At 60.5% G+C, this 17,277-nt stretch overlaps 1 protein-coding gene across 1 annotated transcript in view; it reads right to left on the bottom strand.

Annotated features, from left to right (window-relative positions):
- Window positions 1-200: 200 nt before the first annotated feature.
- Window positions 201-17,277, bottom strand: part of COL6A2 (collagen type VI alpha 2 chain) — a 33,282-nt gene continuing 16,205 nt past the window's right edge. The window contains exons 4-28 of the mRNA XM_088834885.1: window positions 17,224-17,244; window positions 16,441-16,506; window positions 15,128-15,181; window positions 14,998-15,042; window positions 14,679-14,705; window positions 14,427-14,453; window positions 14,285-14,329; window positions 13,697-13,750; window positions 13,234-13,296; window positions 12,727-12,789; window positions 12,352-12,441; window positions 11,685-11,747; window positions 11,042-11,104; window positions 10,767-10,829; window positions 10,334-10,396; window positions 10,011-10,061; window positions 9,726-9,761; window positions 9,439-9,501; window positions 9,293-9,355; window positions 9,114-9,149; window positions 8,881-8,926; window positions 8,454-8,606; window positions 7,837-8,289; window positions 7,617-7,655; window positions 201-1,299 (exon numbers count right to left, since the gene is read on the bottom strand). Coding sequence (XP_088691011.1) covers window positions 701-1,299; window positions 7,617-7,655; window positions 7,837-8,289; window positions 8,454-8,606; window positions 8,881-8,926; window positions 9,114-9,149; window positions 9,293-9,355; window positions 9,439-9,501; window positions 9,726-9,761; window positions 10,011-10,061; window positions 10,334-10,396; window positions 10,767-10,829; window positions 11,042-11,104; window positions 11,685-11,747; window positions 12,352-12,441; window positions 12,727-12,789; window positions 13,234-13,296; window positions 13,697-13,750; window positions 14,285-14,329; window positions 14,427-14,453; window positions 14,679-14,705; window positions 14,998-15,042; window positions 15,128-15,181; window positions 16,441-16,506; window positions 17,224-17,244 — 2,346 coding nt within the window. The 3' untranslated portion in view covers window positions 201-700. The remainder of the gene's footprint in view (window positions 1,300-7,616; window positions 7,656-7,836; window positions 8,290-8,453; window positions 8,607-8,880; window positions 8,927-9,113; window positions 9,150-9,292; window positions 9,356-9,438; window positions 9,502-9,725; window positions 9,762-10,010; window positions 10,062-10,333; window positions 10,397-10,766; window positions 10,830-11,041; window positions 11,105-11,684; window positions 11,748-12,351; window positions 12,442-12,726; window positions 12,790-13,233; window positions 13,297-13,696; window positions 13,751-14,284; window positions 14,330-14,426; window positions 14,454-14,678; window positions 14,706-14,997; window positions 15,043-15,127; window positions 15,182-16,440; window positions 16,507-17,223; window positions 17,245-17,277) is intronic.

Below are 17,277 nucleotides of genomic sequence, written 5' to 3'. Positions count from 1 at the left end.
CCTTGGGAGTGTGGTGTCTGGAAGGACTTGAACGTTAGGAGTTCGGGGAAGGGAGAGACAGTTCAGCCCAGAACATGGAAGGACAGGGGGCCAGGCCCAGCAACATCCCGGTGCACAGAACAATCTGGGGGCCCCAGCGATATGATCAGTCCTGGGGCTTATGTGAATCCCTATTGGTACAGTCACTTGGAAGCTGGGGAGCAAGAGGGGTCAAAGCCTTTATTGGACTGGGGTGTGTGCACACAGGGAGGTATGGGGCCTGCTGTCACAGCTCAGTCTGATGGGGGAGGTGACCCCTAGAGACCTGAAGTGGCAGGGGGGCTGTTGGGGCTGGCAGAGAGCCTTTGCGGGGGAGGGGTGGGGGGGAAGGGTGAGTCTGTGAATGAGGCTGGGCTGAAGGAGGTCCACTGGAGAAGTGCACCCCAGGAAGCCTCTGGGGTCCCGGGAGGGCATAGAGGGCAGATGATGCAGAGGGGAGGAGGGCTGGGGTGCCCAGAGCTATGGGAGTCCCAGTAGGAGCTGGGTGGGTTGGTGTCCTTTGCTCCTGACTTTATACCCACACGTGGAGACTCAGTCCTCAGCGGCTGGACCTCTCAGTGGGGTCGGAGTAGCACCATGGACAGGAGGACAGAGTCCGTGGGGCAGGAGTCACGGGGCTGGGGCCCGGGGCCTGGTGGGGGTGCGGGCAGGGGCGGGGGCGCTAGCAGATCCAGCGGATGAACCTGTCGAAGAAGCCGGGCTGGGCCAGGCTGTCGTAGTCTTTCTCGCGGAAGACGGCGGCCGGGTCACCCAGGCTGATCTTGGAGAGCACGTCCGCGTCCACGTCGCTCCCCACGGCCACCACGGTGGGCACCACGTTCTGCTTGCGCATGGAGTGGACCGCCTCGTCCAGGCTGTCGTTGCCTGTGACGCCGTCGGTGAGGAACACGAAGGACAGCTCCGCGTGGCGGCGCGCCCCTGCCCGAGCGCCTTGCACCACCTGGTTGATGGCCTGCACGATGCCCGCGCCCACGTGAGAGAAGGAGTTGAGGTAGCGCGCGCTCGCCAGCGCCTCTTGAATGACGGTCAGGTTGGAAGTCAGCGGGAAGGCCACTTGCTGCTCACGCGGGCCCCCGAACTGCAGCAGCGCCACGCGCGCGTTGAGCGGGTCGTCGTCCCCGCGCGCCAGGGTCAGCCTTCGGGACACCTCCTCCACGAAGCGCCGCGCCTTGTGGAAGTTCTGCTCGCCCAGCCGCTCAGAGCCGTCCAGCAAGAAGACGATGTCCACCGGCCGCTGTGTGCACTGGGCCACGTACAGCTCTAGGAGCGAGAAGGGGTGGTGCGCGGGCGACCCATGTGAGGCCCGGCGGCCCGCCCCTGGAGCGCCCACCGGGCCACGCCCCGCGCTCGCCTCCGTAGGCTCACCCCGCCCACAGGAGCACTAAGGCCGCTGGAGCTTCCCCCAAGGCCACTCGGGCTGGGAATCCCCCCACCTGACAGTGTCCAGGACGTTGGTCCAGACTCCCACCCTGAGACCATCGCCATCTCTTTTGGTTGTGCTGCCACCAGGAAATGTCCCCAGCCCTGAGACTGACGGGCCCCTTTTCACTCTACCAGCACCATCTCTGTCCAGCAGCCTCCAGGCCCTCATGGGAGGGGTCCATAAAGCCCCCTTTTTTGACCCAAGAATTGGATACACCCCCAAAGGATCACAGTCCATGGGGAATGAGGGTGTGACTGTGTAAAAAGAGCTCAAGAAGATCTTCAGACTCAACGACCCGCCTCTGGCCGTATCTATTCAGCCTTGGCAACTTTAGAGAGAGGGGCCCCTCAAGTAGATGAGGCTTTGATAGGCCACTGGGCACAGGTGTGGCCAGGACACCCTTGCCCTCATCTGGGCAGTCACCAGCCTGGACATGCTGGACAGTGCAGGCAAGATTGCTGCCAGGCTGAGGCTAGACCTAGGGGGCATGTCACTACACAGGCTGAAAACCCGCTCTACACATAGGAGGGACCACAGGCTCGGTCCTGTCCACAGGCCAGGAACGTGCAGCCAAGACCCTCCCCTAAGCCACTGCTGAGATTGCAACTCTAACCGCCGTGGGGCTCGGCATGGACCAGGCTGGTCCTCCCCACTTGGCTCTAGCTCCTCAGCCCTTGGTCACCCCTCCTGACCTGGGCAGGAAAGGACTCTGGTCATAGTCCAGGTGTGCTGACCCGGGGCTGGGCACACAGGGTACCTGACCTTTGGCAGCAACCATGAGGGGGGCACGGTCCTGTTTCGGTCCTGTAGGCACCAGGTGACCCCCGACCCCCATGCCACATGGGTCACCCTCAAGGTCCGGCGAGCAACCAGTTCACCCCAGCAAGCCGCTGACCACAGCACACACTCAGGTACCTTGCTTTTCAGCTTTTATAGAATGTCTGAGATGAGCTCACAGCACCTGAAGGACACGCTCGGGCGTGTCTTTGGAGTGCTGCTCCCAGTAGAGGAGCGAGGGTTTCGGTAGATTTTTTTCTTTTTTTTAAGGAGCTTATTAATGATGCAGCTTATCTTGGCGGTGGTGCAGATGAAGAGCAGCTTCGAGCTGGACTGAAACTGCCCAGTAAGCTCCCTCTGTGTCCCTGGCAGGCAGAGTCTGAGATGTAGGGACTGGTGGTGTGGGCAGGGGAAGTTTCCTCAATGTCTCAGCCAGGGGACAAGAGGACTGCACAGAGGCCCTGGGCAGAGGCCAGCGGTGGAGCCGGGAGCTGGGTCGTCTGTGAGGCTCTGCTGGTCTCTCTTTCTGGCCAGATAATGGCCCCCGAGAGGTCCTAATCCTGGGTTCTGTGACCGTGACCTTATATGGCAAAAAGGACTTTGTAGATGGAATTCAATGAACAATTCCCTTGAAATGGGGCGGGGGGGGGGGACTATCCTGGGTGTTCTTGCCTGGAGAATCCCAGGGACGGGGGAGCCTGGTGGGCTTCCGTCTATGGGGTCACACAGAGTCGGACACTACTGAAGTGACTTAGCAGCAGCAGCATCCTGGGTTATCTAGCTCTAAGTGCAACCACAAGAGTCCTTGTAGGAGGAGGCAGAAGGGAAGGGAAGAAGTCTCATGACCACAGAGGCAAGGAGGGGAACTGGAGAGGCAGGAAGGACCCTCTCTTAGAGGCCCAGGGGGTGTGCGGCCCAGGACACTTTGGACTTCTGGCCTCCAGACTGAGAGAACAGCGTCTTGCTGTCTCAAGCCTGGCAGTGTAAGGCAGGCAGCCCCCGGGAGCTCATGCAGCCAGGTGGGGCTGCACCCTGTGGCTTTAGCACAGCGCCAGCGCGGTCTCGGGGTCCCCCACGATGTCCCTGTGCACCAGTTTAAAGGTGTCAATGAACAGGTCCATCCAGTCCTGCCGCTCGTTTCCGGTGGCGAACTTGGCCCGCTCCGCGGTGTAGACCAGCACAGCCACCAGCTTGGAGTAGGCAGCTGGGTCCTGCGTGAGCTCCGTGGCGTTTAGCAACTGTTGGATCAGGGGGATGGTCCTGGGGAAGGAGACATCCGGGCCCTCTTCCGTGCGGAGGAAGGTGACCGGGGGCTCGCCGCCAGGCCACGGTCCATCTGCGGGGGATTCCAGAGAGGCCTTTCAGGGATGTGGCGGGTATGAGCACGCCTCCGGCCGCTTCTCTCCTCAGAGACGAGGAGGGGCCAAAGGCTCAGCCAGGGGTTAGATGAGGAGCCAGGGAGGCTGCAGCTCCCCCACTGTTGGCCCTGAGGGCCAAGACCAAGTAAGTGGGGCTTCAGGGAGCCCCGAGGAGATGGAGCAAGAGCTCGAGAACCACGAGACTCTGAGCACGGATGGCTTCTGAAATGGACCTGGCCTGGTAGCTGCTGACAACTCAGAGCCCTGCCCTCGGACGGCCTCAGCACTGCCAGGAGAATTTCCTGCCTGTTTCAGCCCCACCTGGTGCTAGGCAGGTGGCCCCTGGAGCCCTTCTGGAGCAATTTCTTTAGACAAATCTGCCTCGCCCTTTAGATGTAAATCTCCGGGCCCAGAGCCATCTCCGAGGACCAAGGAGTGATCACTTGGTGAGCCTCTTGCTCTCTACCCACCCTGTCCCTGGGGAGGTCACGGCCTACCCTCTGGGCCCAATGGGCTCGATGCCTCCTGTCCTTGGGGGGCCTCGGTATGTCCAGTTAGCTCGTCCAGGTGGCCTGGCCCATGGCCCCACCCCTGCCTTGCGCCCTTCCTTCGGGCCCCAGCCTTCCGGAGCCTTGGCCTTGGTGTGGAGAGCAGGGCTCAGGCCTCCTGGCTCTCTTCCCTCCTACAGCAGCTGTCGGGGAGGAAAACCTGCCTTTGCTGCCTTTGACTGGTGTCCAGCGTTGTTTCTCTTTGATGGCGGCTTCATGGTTCCGCCCCATCTGAGTTGCCACCCAGCTCAACCCAAGCCCAGATGTGGCTGAGTCTCTGGGTGGACAGGGCCACTTGGCCCAGAAGGTCCGGGCTGCACTAGAGAGGGCAGCATCCCCCTGCATCTTGTCTGCTCAGCCCTCAGCATGCTGGATGGAGTCCACTTGTGTCAAGGAGTACATTCTGTAGTTACATCTGCTTTCTTCCTCTCTGGGCAGTGTCTAATTTACTTGGAAATTTCAAATCATTTTAAAGGAAATGAGGGACTTCCCTGGTGGTGGCTAAGATGCCACAGTCCCAATGCAAAGGGCCCAGATCCCTGGTCAGGGAACTAGATCACACATGCACAATGAAGAGTTCAAATTCTGTAAAAAAGACCTAGCATGCCACAACTAAGACCCAATGCAGCCAAATATTTAAAAAAAAGAGGACAAGGTGGAAATTAAAAAAAAAAAAAAGAGAATGAAGTTGTGAGTTTAGTAAAAGGAAGAGTTAGGAGAAGGGAGAAGGGGTCTCTCAGGGGTCAGTTCCCTTTCACTGTCAGGTTCTGGAGGCTCAGGAGAAGCGAGATCAAAAAGCTGGGGACCAGCATCACTCTAATATCAAAACCAAAGACATCACAAGAAAGGTCACACAGCTCTGTTCATCTCTCATGAACACAGATGCAAAGATCCTCAACAAAATACTAGCAACTGAATCCAACAGTCTATATCTATGTGTGTTCAGTTGTTCAGTCATGTCCAACTCTTTGAGACTCTTTGGATTGTAGCCTGCCAGGCTCCTCTGTCCATGGGATTTTTTCAGGCAAGAATACTGGAGTGGGTTGCCATGCCCTCCTCCAGGGGATCTTCCCGACCCAGGGATTGAACCTGTGTTTCCTGTATTGGAAGTGGATTCTTTACCCACTGAGCCACCAGGGAAGCCCAACAGTGTGTGAATATATATATATATATATATGTTGGAGAACCATTCTAAAGGAGATCAATCCTGGGTGTTCATTGGAAGGACTGATGCTAAAGCTGAAACTCCAATACTTTGGCCACCTCATGCGTCGAGTTGACTCACTGGAAAAGAGTCTGATGCTAGGAAGGATTGGGGGTGGGAGGAGTCGGGGACGACAGAGAATGAGATGGCTGAATGGCATCACCGACTCGATGGACATGAGTTTGAGTGAACTCTGGGAGTTGGTGATGGACAGGGAGGCCTGGCGTGCTGTGATTCATGGGGTCGCAAAGAGTCGGACACGACTGAGCGACTGAACTGAACTGAATGTTGGAGAAAGCAATGGCATCTCACTCCAGTACTCTCGCCTGGAAAATCCCATGGACAGAGGAGCCTGGTAGGCTGCAGTCCATGGGGTCACTCAAGAGTTGGACATGACTGAGCGACTTCACTTTCACTTTTCACTTTCATGCATTGGAGAAGGAAATGGCAACCCACTCCACTGTTCTTGCCTGGAGAATCCCAGGGACGGAGGAGCCTGGTGGGCTGCCGTCTATGGGGACGCACAGAGTCAGACACGACTGAAGCAATTTAGCAGCATATATATCTATGTATATATATATATATATATACACGCACACACACATGTATATATATTACACACCGTGACAAAGTGGGATCTATGTCAGGTCTGTAAGGCTGGGTCAACATTCAAAATGCAAAGACTATAGCTCATGACGTTGACAAGCTAAAGAAGAAACACCACCCAATCATATAGGTGCAGAAAAAGGAGCATCTGACAAAATCCCACACATGTTCATGACAGACTCTCAGTAACTAGGAACGGGGGGAACAGCCTCAGCTTGTGAGAAGCATCTGCAGAGACCTTCAGCTGACTGCCCGTGGTGAGAGACTCAACACTTCCCTAGCAAGATGACTGCTGGGCCCTGGCACCAGGGCTGGGGTCAGGTTTCTGCCCTCAAGAGGCCACCTGACCACAGGGCTCCTACCCTGGGAGGACTGGGGCATCCTGAGGGCAGCAGGGGCACAGACCATGGGTTGTCTGGGTCTCTGTGGGGACAGCAGCCCCTTCAGCTCCAGAGGAGATGGGGATTGGCGCTACTGGGTCAGCCTCTGGGGGTTGGGTGGCTCTGGGCATCACACAACACTGTCTCCAGCTGACTCTGGGGACCTCAAGCCCAGGTTGTCTCTGGGATGACCCCACTGCTTGCCATTGGCCATGGCGTGGTCACTGGTACAACCTCAGGAGCACTTCCTTGGAAGTTCTCTGTCAGAATAAGAGTAGGGACTCTTGTCCCCAAGTCAACACACTCCCTCTCCTCAGGCTGCCTTGGAGCCTTTGAACCTACCCAGGGGCCCATCTGACGCCTGGAAGGAGCCTGCCCCAGGGCCGACTTCATGGCAGACATGGACGAGGACGCAGGCCCTGTGTTTCCATCAACGTTGGACCCGCCAGCAGCCCAGCCCAACTTGGCCCCTGCCCGCTGTAGCAGCCCCTGCATCCCAGAGTCAGCTCTGGAGTCCCCACTTCCAGGACAGGCCCAGCACCCACAGCTCAGTGCAAGGATCCAGCTGGCTCTATGACCTGGCTGGCGAGGGCAGGGCGAGCCGTGGGGGCTCAGCTCCTGGTGTCCCTGGGCACCTCCATGGCCCAGTCACTGCAGCAGAGCCCTGCAGGCAGTAGCTCGATGCCCAGTGGAGCTGGAAGATGCCATCCTGCCTTGTGCCCCGCTTGAGGGACCCCTTGGAGCAGCCTCTGTGAGCCCCCAGCCTCCCACACTAGAGCAGACATGTCAGGTGGGGGCATGGCCCCCTAAACGTCTGCTTCTGGATGGAAGATCAGACTGGTGATGCCAGGCAGCAGCAGCATGGGGCTTTCAGGGCAGAGGCCCCTCCACCTCAACCAGCTGCCCCTGGGCTGTGGATGTGTTCACTTCCTGGAGGGTTTAAGACCAGCCATTTCATGTATGCATCCAGGGCTTCAGCCCCAGGCAGCCCCGGGGTTTCTGTCCCTCTGGGCACCTGTGTGTTTGAGACCAGTAGCTGGAAAGCCCAGTGCAGTGCCCAGTGGGCAGCTCCCCTTCCCCACATGCATGAGGTGGGGGGTGGCTGAGCACCCCCAGCCCCCTCCTCGGAAGTGCTGGGACCCTGGAGGCTGGGCCACCCCAGGTTTGGAACCTGAGGCTTCTCCTGGGAGTGGCTGTACCCGCATTTCCTGAGGTCCCTGCACAGCCCTCCCTATGGCCCTGGCTGCCGACTTGTCTGGGGGTCAGCGGCGCCCGCATTACCTGTTTGGCAGGGAAGATCCGGGCATACGATCTGGGGATCTAAGAGAGAGGAAAAGAGGCGGGGGTCCTGGTGACTCCTTCAGGTCCTGCGGGGCCAGGAGCCCCTCCTCTCTCCCCCCTCCCCTCCTCCTTCCCTGCGAGCCCCACCTCTCCCTGCCCCGCCCTGCCCCGCCCCCTCCCCACCCCCACCTCCCCCCCGCCCCGCCCCTCCCGGACTCACCCGGGCACAGCACATCTTCCATGTCGTCGATGAACTTCTCAGCCACCAGGTCGGAGAACAGCGTCATGTTGCGCACCTGCTGCGGCTTGTCGCAGGCAATGGAGTACAGGTTCTCGCTCTCGTGCTTCTCGTGGAACATGTCCCCGATGCCGATGGCCGTCACCGTCACTTCATGGTTGCATAGCGCCCGCAGGTTGAGGTCGTCGTCCCGGGGGTCGTGGCGGCCATCTGTGATGACCACCGCGAACACGCGGGTCTTCTGGCGCCGGCTTTCCTTGATGAGCTTGTTGTAGGCGAACTTGAGGGCCGAGGGTGTCCAGGTGCCGCCAGCAATCCACTCAAGGTTCTTGACGGCCTCCTTGAAGCTGGACAGAGAGTCGATGCGCTCGTCGTCCAGCTGGATGGCTTCGAAGGTGCCCTCGTGGCTGTACTGCACGACGCCCACGCGGGTCCCTACAGCGGTCGCGGGCGGGAGGTCAGCCTTGGCGGAGCTACAACCCCTCCGAGATCCCTCCCGTGGGCTTCCGTCTGGATCCCAGGCGCCCTGAACGCCGGCCGTTCTGCTCAAGACTGCAGCCTGGCGTTCCCGGACCCCACCCCACTGCGGTGCAGCTGACCTGTCTCCGACTTGGGGTCCTTGGCGATGGCCCCCAGCCTGTTGACCACGTTGATGACGAAGTTCTTCTCCAGGGTGAAGTTGGTGTAGCCAATGCTCTCGGAGCTGTCGATGACGAACACCACATCCAAGGCGCCACAGCGCTTCTCACAGTCTGCCGGAGCCGGGAGAGTGGCGGGGTGGGGTCAGCGGGAAGGGGCAGGGGGCGAGGCCGGAGAACCGAGGGATGGGCGAACAGAGGGACGGGAGGGTCGCCGAGCTGACCTGCGGCCCATGGAGACGCCCTTAGACACCAGGGCCGTGCACCCACATGGGAAACAGTGAAGGCAACCCGGAGGGCAGGATTAGGACAGGTGACCTGGAGCCCTGGACAGGAGCCCCAAGGGACACAAGTGCTCCGGTGCAGCCGCGCGGGGGCCGCAACTCACCACAGCACCCGCAGGTCTCCCGAACGTAGGTCATGACGTCGCATTCCTGGAACACAGCCGTGCGCCCGGCAGAGCGTGAACCATGGGGAGCGACCAGAAGTGCTTCCTGGCAGCCTGCCGATCCTGTCCACCTCCTGCCCTGAGCGCACCCCCTGACCCGTCCATCCCTGCTGCCCTTTCTTCGGATTTTAAGAGGAAGGAGGATCCCGAGTCCAACCCCGATTGATACCTACCGTGAGGCCGGGGTCTCCTGGGGGGCCAGGCTCTCCCTGGAGGAGGAAGGGTGACAGTGAGAGGTGACACTCCTCATGGCCGAGGCTGGGAGGGCTGCGGACCACATGGTTCGGGTGCCTGTTGGTCAGGCTGCCCCAGGGGGTGGGCCTCAGGGCCAAAGGCATGGTGACTGACCTACCTCGGGTCCCGGGGCTCCTCTCTGCCCTCGCGGGCCAGGCTCACCAGGGGGCCCCGGATCTGCCTGAGAAGAAAACGGGCAGGTGGGCGCGGGCAGTGCCGCGGGTGACCCGTGCGCAGCTCGGCCCTGGGTGTGGAGGTACTCACGGGCTCGCCCTTCTGGCCTTTGCTCCCAGGTCCTCCTTTGGAGCCAAAGTCGCCTCTGCCCCCCTGCGACACAGGATGCCCTCGTTAACAGTGCAGAAAGCTCTGTGGCCCAGCACCGCTCCCCTGCCCCAGCCCCAGCAGACCTGCCGGCTTTTTCGGAAGGAACCCATACTCAGCAGTGCTGGCAGAGATGCAACACCGCACGGGTTCAGAACATGACCGGCTCCCACCCCCAGAGCTCAGCAGAGGCCAGATGCGCAGACGGCCCCATGCACCACAGTACGTACCTCGGGGCCGGGGGGGCCCGGCTCACCCTTCTCTCCCTGGGAAGCAAGCACAGGGGTCACTCAGCAAGGGCCGAGGGCTGGCAGGCCCTGCAGCCCCGTCCCAACCCTCACGGTGAGCCACGCAGGCTGTGGGAGAAGGTCTGAGGTTCCAGGAGACCTGCCTCTTCTCTTGCTGGCACCCTGGGCCCTTCTCCACTCACCCTGGGCCCAGCAGGAACTCCCAAGAACCTGCCCTGGTCATGGCCCTCCCCCAGTACCTGTCCCACACCAGGTGCCAGGACTTACAGGTGCTCCTCGGGGTCCGGGATAGCTGAATCCAGGCCTGCCAGGGTCTCCCTGGGGGACACAGGAGGGCAGTCAGGGCAGGTCCAGTGGGAAAATGTGGAGACTGAGCCAGCTGGCCTGGACTGGGGCTGGTGGGGAGGGGCCTCATGGGCAGGGCCCGCTTTGGGAGGACGTGCCACCCCCAAGGGTGAGAAAATGGGGGAGGTGGGGGGGTTGCTGCTCGGCCCTGGATGTCCTCCACACCAAGGGGGCTGAGCGGGCAGATTCCTGGAAGACTTGGTCAGGCTCCCAGCCCCATCCTGGAGGGTGGGTAGGGGGCATACCTTGGGGCCAGGCTGTCCCGAGTCTCCGCGGGGACCAGCATCACCAGGGTCTCCCCGAGATCCCTGAGAACAGAAAGGAGTCAGCACAGAGCGGGGCTGACCTCTCTGCTCTGACCCCCAGGCGACACTGCTGCCCCCTGGGGCTGGGCATCCTGAAGGTCTCTACTCTCCACGAGCCACATCCAGATCCCAGGCCCCACACGCCTCACCCTTGCCCACTCCCATCTGGTAAAGTTGGACCCCTCAGGGCAGGATGAGGGGGTGAGATGCCCCCTGTCACGCTGCCCAGGTTTGTGGGGACAGTGTCCTGCCTGCTCAAGGACAGAAGGACCCAAGTGGACTGCAGGGTGGGGAAGGGGTATGATGAGGTCAAAGGGCAGCGAGGGGCTTGGGTCCCAGAGCCATGGGCCCTCCTTGGCATTCTGCTACTGACCTGTTTCCCAGGCTCTCCGACAGTCCCCTGGGGACCTCTGGGTCCAGGCAAACCACGATCTCCCTGGAAGGAAGAGGGACGAGGGGCTTCAGAGACTCATTGTGGATGTGAGCAAGGTGGGGCTATGCTGCCCTCCGAGAGGCCCTTAGCCCTGACCACAGTGGCCCCCAGGCTGGGTTTGAAGGGTGGAGGGCAGGAGAGGGCAGGGGCTCCTGGTACAGCCCCTCCAGCAGGAAGACACGGGCCTCTGTGACCACCCAGCCATGACCACTTGCCTTGGCTCCTTTGTTGCCAACCTCTCCAGCCAGGCCCCGGGGCCCCTCAGGACCAGGGTCTCCCTGTGAGGAGAGAGGCCAGGTTAGTCTGGTTTGCATGTGAGGGAGGTAGGAGAGGGGATCATTAACTCCCTGGAGGAGGAGGCCGCACACTGTGGAGGATGACGCTGGAACAGCAGGCCTGTCCACTCAGTCTTGTGCAGCCTGGGCAGGGGCCACCATTCATGTCCAGAGGAGGAAGCCCTCCTTGGAGCCCTTCACTCACATTTCACAGGGAGCTGGCCACCCTCAGCTTTCATCACAAGACCTCCTGTGCCAGCGATAGGAACACATGTGTGCGGGGGAGGGGAGGGGATGCCAAGGGTGAAGCAGTGTGCAGCCTGCACAGCTGTGCATGGCGTGCGTGGAACTGGCCCTGCCCAGGCCCCTCAGCAGGGAGTGCCTCCTGCTCTCCCAGACCCTGCAGGGAGTGCCCCTTGACGGTCAGGCCCTGGGGGTCGCCTTCGTTCTCTGAGGTGGACTGAGGGGGGTGTTGGTCATCCCTTGTTACAGGGGCCCCGTTGGCCCCTCAAGTCAGTGAGACCCCAGTGCAGACACAGACACGGCTGACAATGCCCCAGGCTCCCCTAACGCAGACACTCACCTTCTCACCCTTGGGTCCGTTGCCGCCTGGGCTGCCCTTGGTTCCAGGGTCTCCCCTGCGCCCCTGCAGAAGACAGGCTTGTGGAAGGGGGGTCCTGATGGTAGGGGCCACACTGGAACCCTACACTCTGTTCTTGCCATGAGGACTTTAGCGGTGAGGCCTGGGACCCCCTTTAGAGTGCTTCAGCCTAGACCGTGTCCTCTCCTGGGCCAGTTTGTCCCAGCCGAGGGTCTGGGAATGATGAGGGCTGGGGTTTCAGGTGACATGACTGACACCAGCTTGGACCAGCTCTCTGTGTGGTCACTCAGGTCCCTTCCAGATTAGGCCAGGCCTCAGGCTGCGACCTCTCTGAGGGTCAGCCCGGAGATTGGCCCTGTGTGTATCTGGGTCTAGGTTTAGCCCGCGGGGTGTCCTGATAGAGGGGTGGGATGGGGACACAGGACCACTTCACAGGCACCAAGTGTCTGGCGGGGGCATGGTTGGGCCCTGCAGGCCACTCTTTGGTGGCCCTGCTTGGTGTCTGCAGCATGGGGACAAGGGGCACACTTAGAGACGCCAGAGGACGTTGGGCTCAGAGACGCCTGGAGCAGGGAGTCTGCTGGGGTGGCTCAGCAGGAGGGAGCGGCCAGGAGGACGGGCACCCGGGGCAGGGCGGGTGTGAACTCACAGGCTCGCCTTTGGGTCCTCGGGGCCCAGGGCCACCCTTGGCTCCTTTCAGGCCAGGACTTCCTGGGGCTCCGTTGTTGCCTTGATAGCCCTGTGGAGAGGAGATAGCTCAGTTACAGTGATGGCCTGGCCACACGTGTGAGTGGCCAGGGGCAGGGCCCAGCCCCAAGTGCACTCACGCCCGCTGCCTCCAGAGGGACCACGTTTGCCTCGGGTGCAGTATTACCCCAGTCATCTGGCAGCAGGGCCAGAGAGGTGGGGTGGGGGGTGCTCAGGGTCCAGGCTGGCCTGCACGACCACCTCCCTCCCTCCTTCACTGCCCCTTACCCCCATGGGGTAACACAGGCCTCAGCGCAGGGCCCCCAGGAACACTTGCCTTACTTCCTTTTGCCCCATTCTCCCCTGGGGGGCCTCTGCGTCCTGGGCGGCCAGGGTCCCCCTGGAAGTGTTTGGAGAAATCAAAAAATCAGCCTCTTATTCCTCAGGCCCGGGAGCAGGGCAGAACCCTGGTAGGGCTGGGGGCTTGCAATTCTCCTCCTGTGTCCATGGAGCATGCCCCACTCCCGTGTGGGGCACCCCACAACTCCCATGTGTGGGCACCTCATGGCCCCCATGTATGGCCACCACAAGACCCCCATGTGTGGACACCCCACGACCCCTATGTTTGGGCACCTCATGGCCCCCGTTGTGGGTAACACACGACCCCCATGTGTGGGCACCACATGACCCCCATGTGAGGGCATCCCATGGCCCCTGGCCTGGTTTGCAGGGACAGCGCCTCTTGTTGGGTGTCTAGGCCAGGTGCTGTGGGCAAGGAGAAGGCCCTGGGAGGGTGGTGGTGCCGTCTGCTCTGGTCCGCCCACCCCTTGGCCAGGCCGTCTACCTTCGAGCCTTGGTCTCCTCGCTCGCCAGGGTTGCCAGCTTCTCCCACGTAGCCATCGGGGCCCTGAGAGAAGGGAAAGGGTTATATCGGACTCCTGCCCAGGGCTGTGCTTGAATTTTCCCTGTGAGCTCAGGGCCAGCTGACCAGGGGGAGGGTGACCAGCACCCCATCTCTGGACTGGATGCTGGGACCCCTTGGGCCCGGGTGGGCCGATCAGACAAGCTGCCAGTCTGGGGCAGCGTGCCTTGGGATTCTAGAGCAGCTCCCCTCAATCTGACTCAGGAGCCCCAGAGTCACTTGTCACGTTGTGACCCCAACCCTGGCTGAACCCTGGCAGGGGTCCAGGACAGGTGGTTGGGGAGGAGCCCAGCTATGGCCCCTGCCACCTGACTTCTCGCTATGGCTGGTGGACTGACCCCTGCCTGGTGCCCAGCATCTCCCAGAGCCACCAGGCTGCACTCACCCGATCCCCGGTGTCTCCCTTGCAGCCAGGAGGTCCGATGCGCCCCAGCTTGCCCTGAAGGAGAAGAGGGGAGCAGAAGACGCGTCAGGGCTGGATTTGGGAAAACGAGCCCTGATGACAGGGGTCAGAGGTGCCAGGTCTGGGCACACTGGGCACCCCTTGGAGGACATCTGTGTGAATGGCTGTCAGGGTGGCACTTCTGCGAAGGTGGGAGGGCATCCCTGGGGTGTGGCTGGGAGCGTGGGGGTCTGCAGTGTCTCCTCCACGTGTGTGCATGTGTGTGTGCAAGCATGGTCTCCTGCAACACTTGTGTGTGTGCACCCGTGCAGGTCTGTGAACCCCCAGCCAGGCCAGGAGATTCCTGCCTGGCCAGTACCTGCTTTTCTGCAGCAAATGTCCACTCCCTTCGTGCAGGGTCCCCATCTGTCCTGTGTCCACTGAGGAGGCATGACCAGGGGCTGCCCAAGCCACAGGTGTGGGCAGTGGGCGGATGGGCCCCGAAGTCCACCCCCTGAAGGACCTGAGAGTCTTAAAGGGATCATGCTCATTCCACGGGCACTGCTGCCCCGTCCAAGATGGTGTACTCACCTTCTGCCCATCTGTCCCGTTCTTGCCTGCCAGGCCGGGGGCACCCTGGAGGACAGGGGAGGAGGGACCCCATTAGCTCCCTGGTACTTCCTTCCGAGCAGTGGGAAGGTGGGCACCCTGCCTCGCCCACTGCTCTGCTCACCTTTCGTCCGTCGGCTCCAAACTCGCCCTGTGCAGGAGGAAAGAGGCCAGTTAGTGCTGATCTCCCGCATCACAGACACCACTGCCTCCAGGCCGAGTCTGCCTCAGACCAAACACGAGGCCAGAGAGGCCCCAGAGATCACGACTGGCATGACGCGGGGACTTGTGCCCCAGCAAGGACCCTGGGCTCGTTGAAAGATGCAGCTGAGGGGACCGGGCTGGGTGAGGTCAGATGCCCAGAGTGGAATCTCACCTTCTCGCCTTTGAAACCAGGAACACCCTGAGGTCAGAAGGAAAGAAAAGAAGCATTACCACGGGCGGGCGGGGCGCTGGGACCCACCCACCAGGTCCAGGGAGGAGAAGAGGGTGTGTCGGCAGGCTCTGGTGGAGAAGTGCCACCAGGGACGACGCGACGCTGGAAATACCGAAGTGCTTCGCTTCCGTGGGGCAGGGGCAGGGTGATGGGCTGCGCCAGCCACAGCCTGACCCAGGGGCTGGCCCCTCCTGGAGGCAGGAAGCCCTTGGCTCGTCCCCATGTTCCTGCCCCCCAGGCAGGGTCAGCAGCAACTTACCTTGGGTCCAGGGAATCCAATGGGGCCTTCGATGCCTGGATCTCCCTGTGGAAGAACAGAGGATGGTGGATGCAACCCCAGCCGCGGGGACAGGGGCCTCTGGATGGGCCGGGGTGGGGAGGGCACTCACCTGTCGCCCCTTCTGTCCAGGCTCTCCAGGCTCGCCCATGTTGCCCTTGGCGCCCTGAAAGCAGGTGACAAAGAAAGGAATAAGGGAGGCATTGGGCCGGGGGAGCTCCTGGGAGGTGGTAAGACTGTGGTCTGGGGGTTGGGTGGCCAGGTGACGATTACAGTGCCACCTCAGGACCCCTAGAGTCCTGGTCCCTGTCAGAACAGGCCTGTCTGACCTGTTCCCTTGAGCTCTGACTGTCAGCTCTCTGAGAAGCCGCCCTGCGGTGGGGCTGGAGTGGCCCTGGGGTGGGGGTGCCCACACAAGCTACAGGACTCCAATTCTACACCTGGCTGCTCCTGCCCGTATCTCACGCTGCGAGGTCAGTTCCTCTGGATCCTGTGGGGGCAGCTAAATAACACCTCAAGACAGGCCGGCTCCTCAGAATTCAAGGTTTAACCGTACAATGTGGGACTGTATTAAGTAAATGCATCTACTTATTAAGATGCTTCCAGTTCAGGGCAAAGATGGGCAAAAGTGAGAGGTGGTCAGAGGAGGGAGGAGTAAGGAGCAGAAGGTCTCGGGGATCCAGGAAGCAGGAGACCAACAGACAGGAACCAGTGGGTGGGCAGAGGCTTCTGAACAGCTGTGCCCCGTTTTGAGTTCCTTCTGCCCCCACACTAACCACAGTGATCCCCGCAGCAGCTTCCAGAGACGCCCCCTCCCCACCAAGGACCGGAGTAACAGTCCTGCCATGGTTGGCCAAAGCTGCCTCTGGTGGCAAATTCATCCCTGGATCTAGGATTGGAGTCACCAGGGAGGCAGTGGGAACATGTGACCAGTGGCCTGGCAGACAAGCATCTAGATACCTCACCCCTGAATTTGGAAAGAAGCAGCTTTCTGACAGGAATCACTGGCGTTTCTTATACTTCGGAGTAATTTTGGAAGAATTTCATTTTATACACCTCTGCTGTTATGAAAATGCAGGGCCAACCTGACCTCTTAGAAACCACTTATTTAATAAGTGACAAGCATGGGTGCCCTGTATGAATCTTCATCGTGTTACTAACAGTAATGTAGCTCGTGCTTCTTTATGTACATGGGCATGCTTGTTTACTTCAGAGGAGTATTATATGGGCAAATCTTAATTTATAAGTATTCCTACTTTTCTGAAAATGCCATAGAAAAGGAAGTTGATAGAAACTAAAGTTTAGATCCTCCAGGGTGAGAAGTGGTGAGTCCATCCATGGTGCAGTGGCCCTAAGATATGGAGCTGGGGAGAGGTCAGGGGCTTTGCTGTGGCATCGACCCCACCGGTGGTCTGGGCATCTTACCTTCTGTCCGCGGTAGCCCTTGGGGCCAGGGGGCCCAGGGATCTCCAGACAGCTGACCTTGTAGCACTGAAATCAAAGCAAGGGGCAGTGTGTGAGGCCAGGGTCACAAGTGCCAGGAGGGAGGGAGGGGCGAAGCCTGGGCACCCGGGATGCTGGGCCATCCTGAGAATGGGGCTGTGTGATGGAACAGACTGGAGAGGTGTCCAGGAGGCCTCTGTGCCCACCAGGGGCAGGTTTGGGGGTCCATATGAGTGCTCTAGTCAAGTTTGGGAAACCAAGGCTGGGTTAAGCAATGACTGGCAGCAGGAAGGATTAAGTTGCTGGTGGCCAGTCTCCGCTGTTCTTGCGTGTTAAATCCCTGTGTTTTGAGCAGCTGTACTGGGAAAGGGCAGGCTTGTAGGAGCCAGGGCTGTGAGATGGTGCTGAGGAAGCACGGGATGAGGGTCCCACGCTGGGCACACAGCTGGCCACCTGCCCTCTCCTCCTGGCCTGATTTAGGTGGACAGAGCCTGTCAGCCCAGGGGCAACCTTCAACCTCGAGCCTCGTCCACAGGGATTGCAGGTGACCCTGATGCTGATCTCCTGGGCTTAAACAGCATGGTTTTGGCCACGAGCTCCTCAGTCAGACTCCAGTCTCAGGCTCCACGGAGAGCAGAGGGATCGTGCTCCCTCAGCCCTTCTTATTGTCCTAGCTTCTGGGAGTGGGGTGTGGGAAGGGGGATGGTCATCTCTTCTGAGTCAGAGGCCCAGGCAGCGCCCCGGCTGGGATGGAGACACTCTCACCTCTCCATAGGCTTCATGTTTCTGCAGAAAAGGCACAGAGAGAAACCCTGGTGA

The sequence above is a fragment of the Moschus berezovskii genome, chromosome 1, assembly GCF_049115385.1.
Source record: "Moschus berezovskii isolate FMDL1 chromosome 1, NW_MosBer_1.0, whole genome shotgun sequence".
Classification (NCBI taxonomy): Eukaryota; Metazoa; Chordata; class Mammalia; order Artiodactyla; family Moschidae; genus Moschus; species Moschus berezovskii.
The sequence above is the reverse complement of the archived record's forward strand: the minus strand, read 5'-3'. Positions and strand labels throughout refer to the sequence as shown.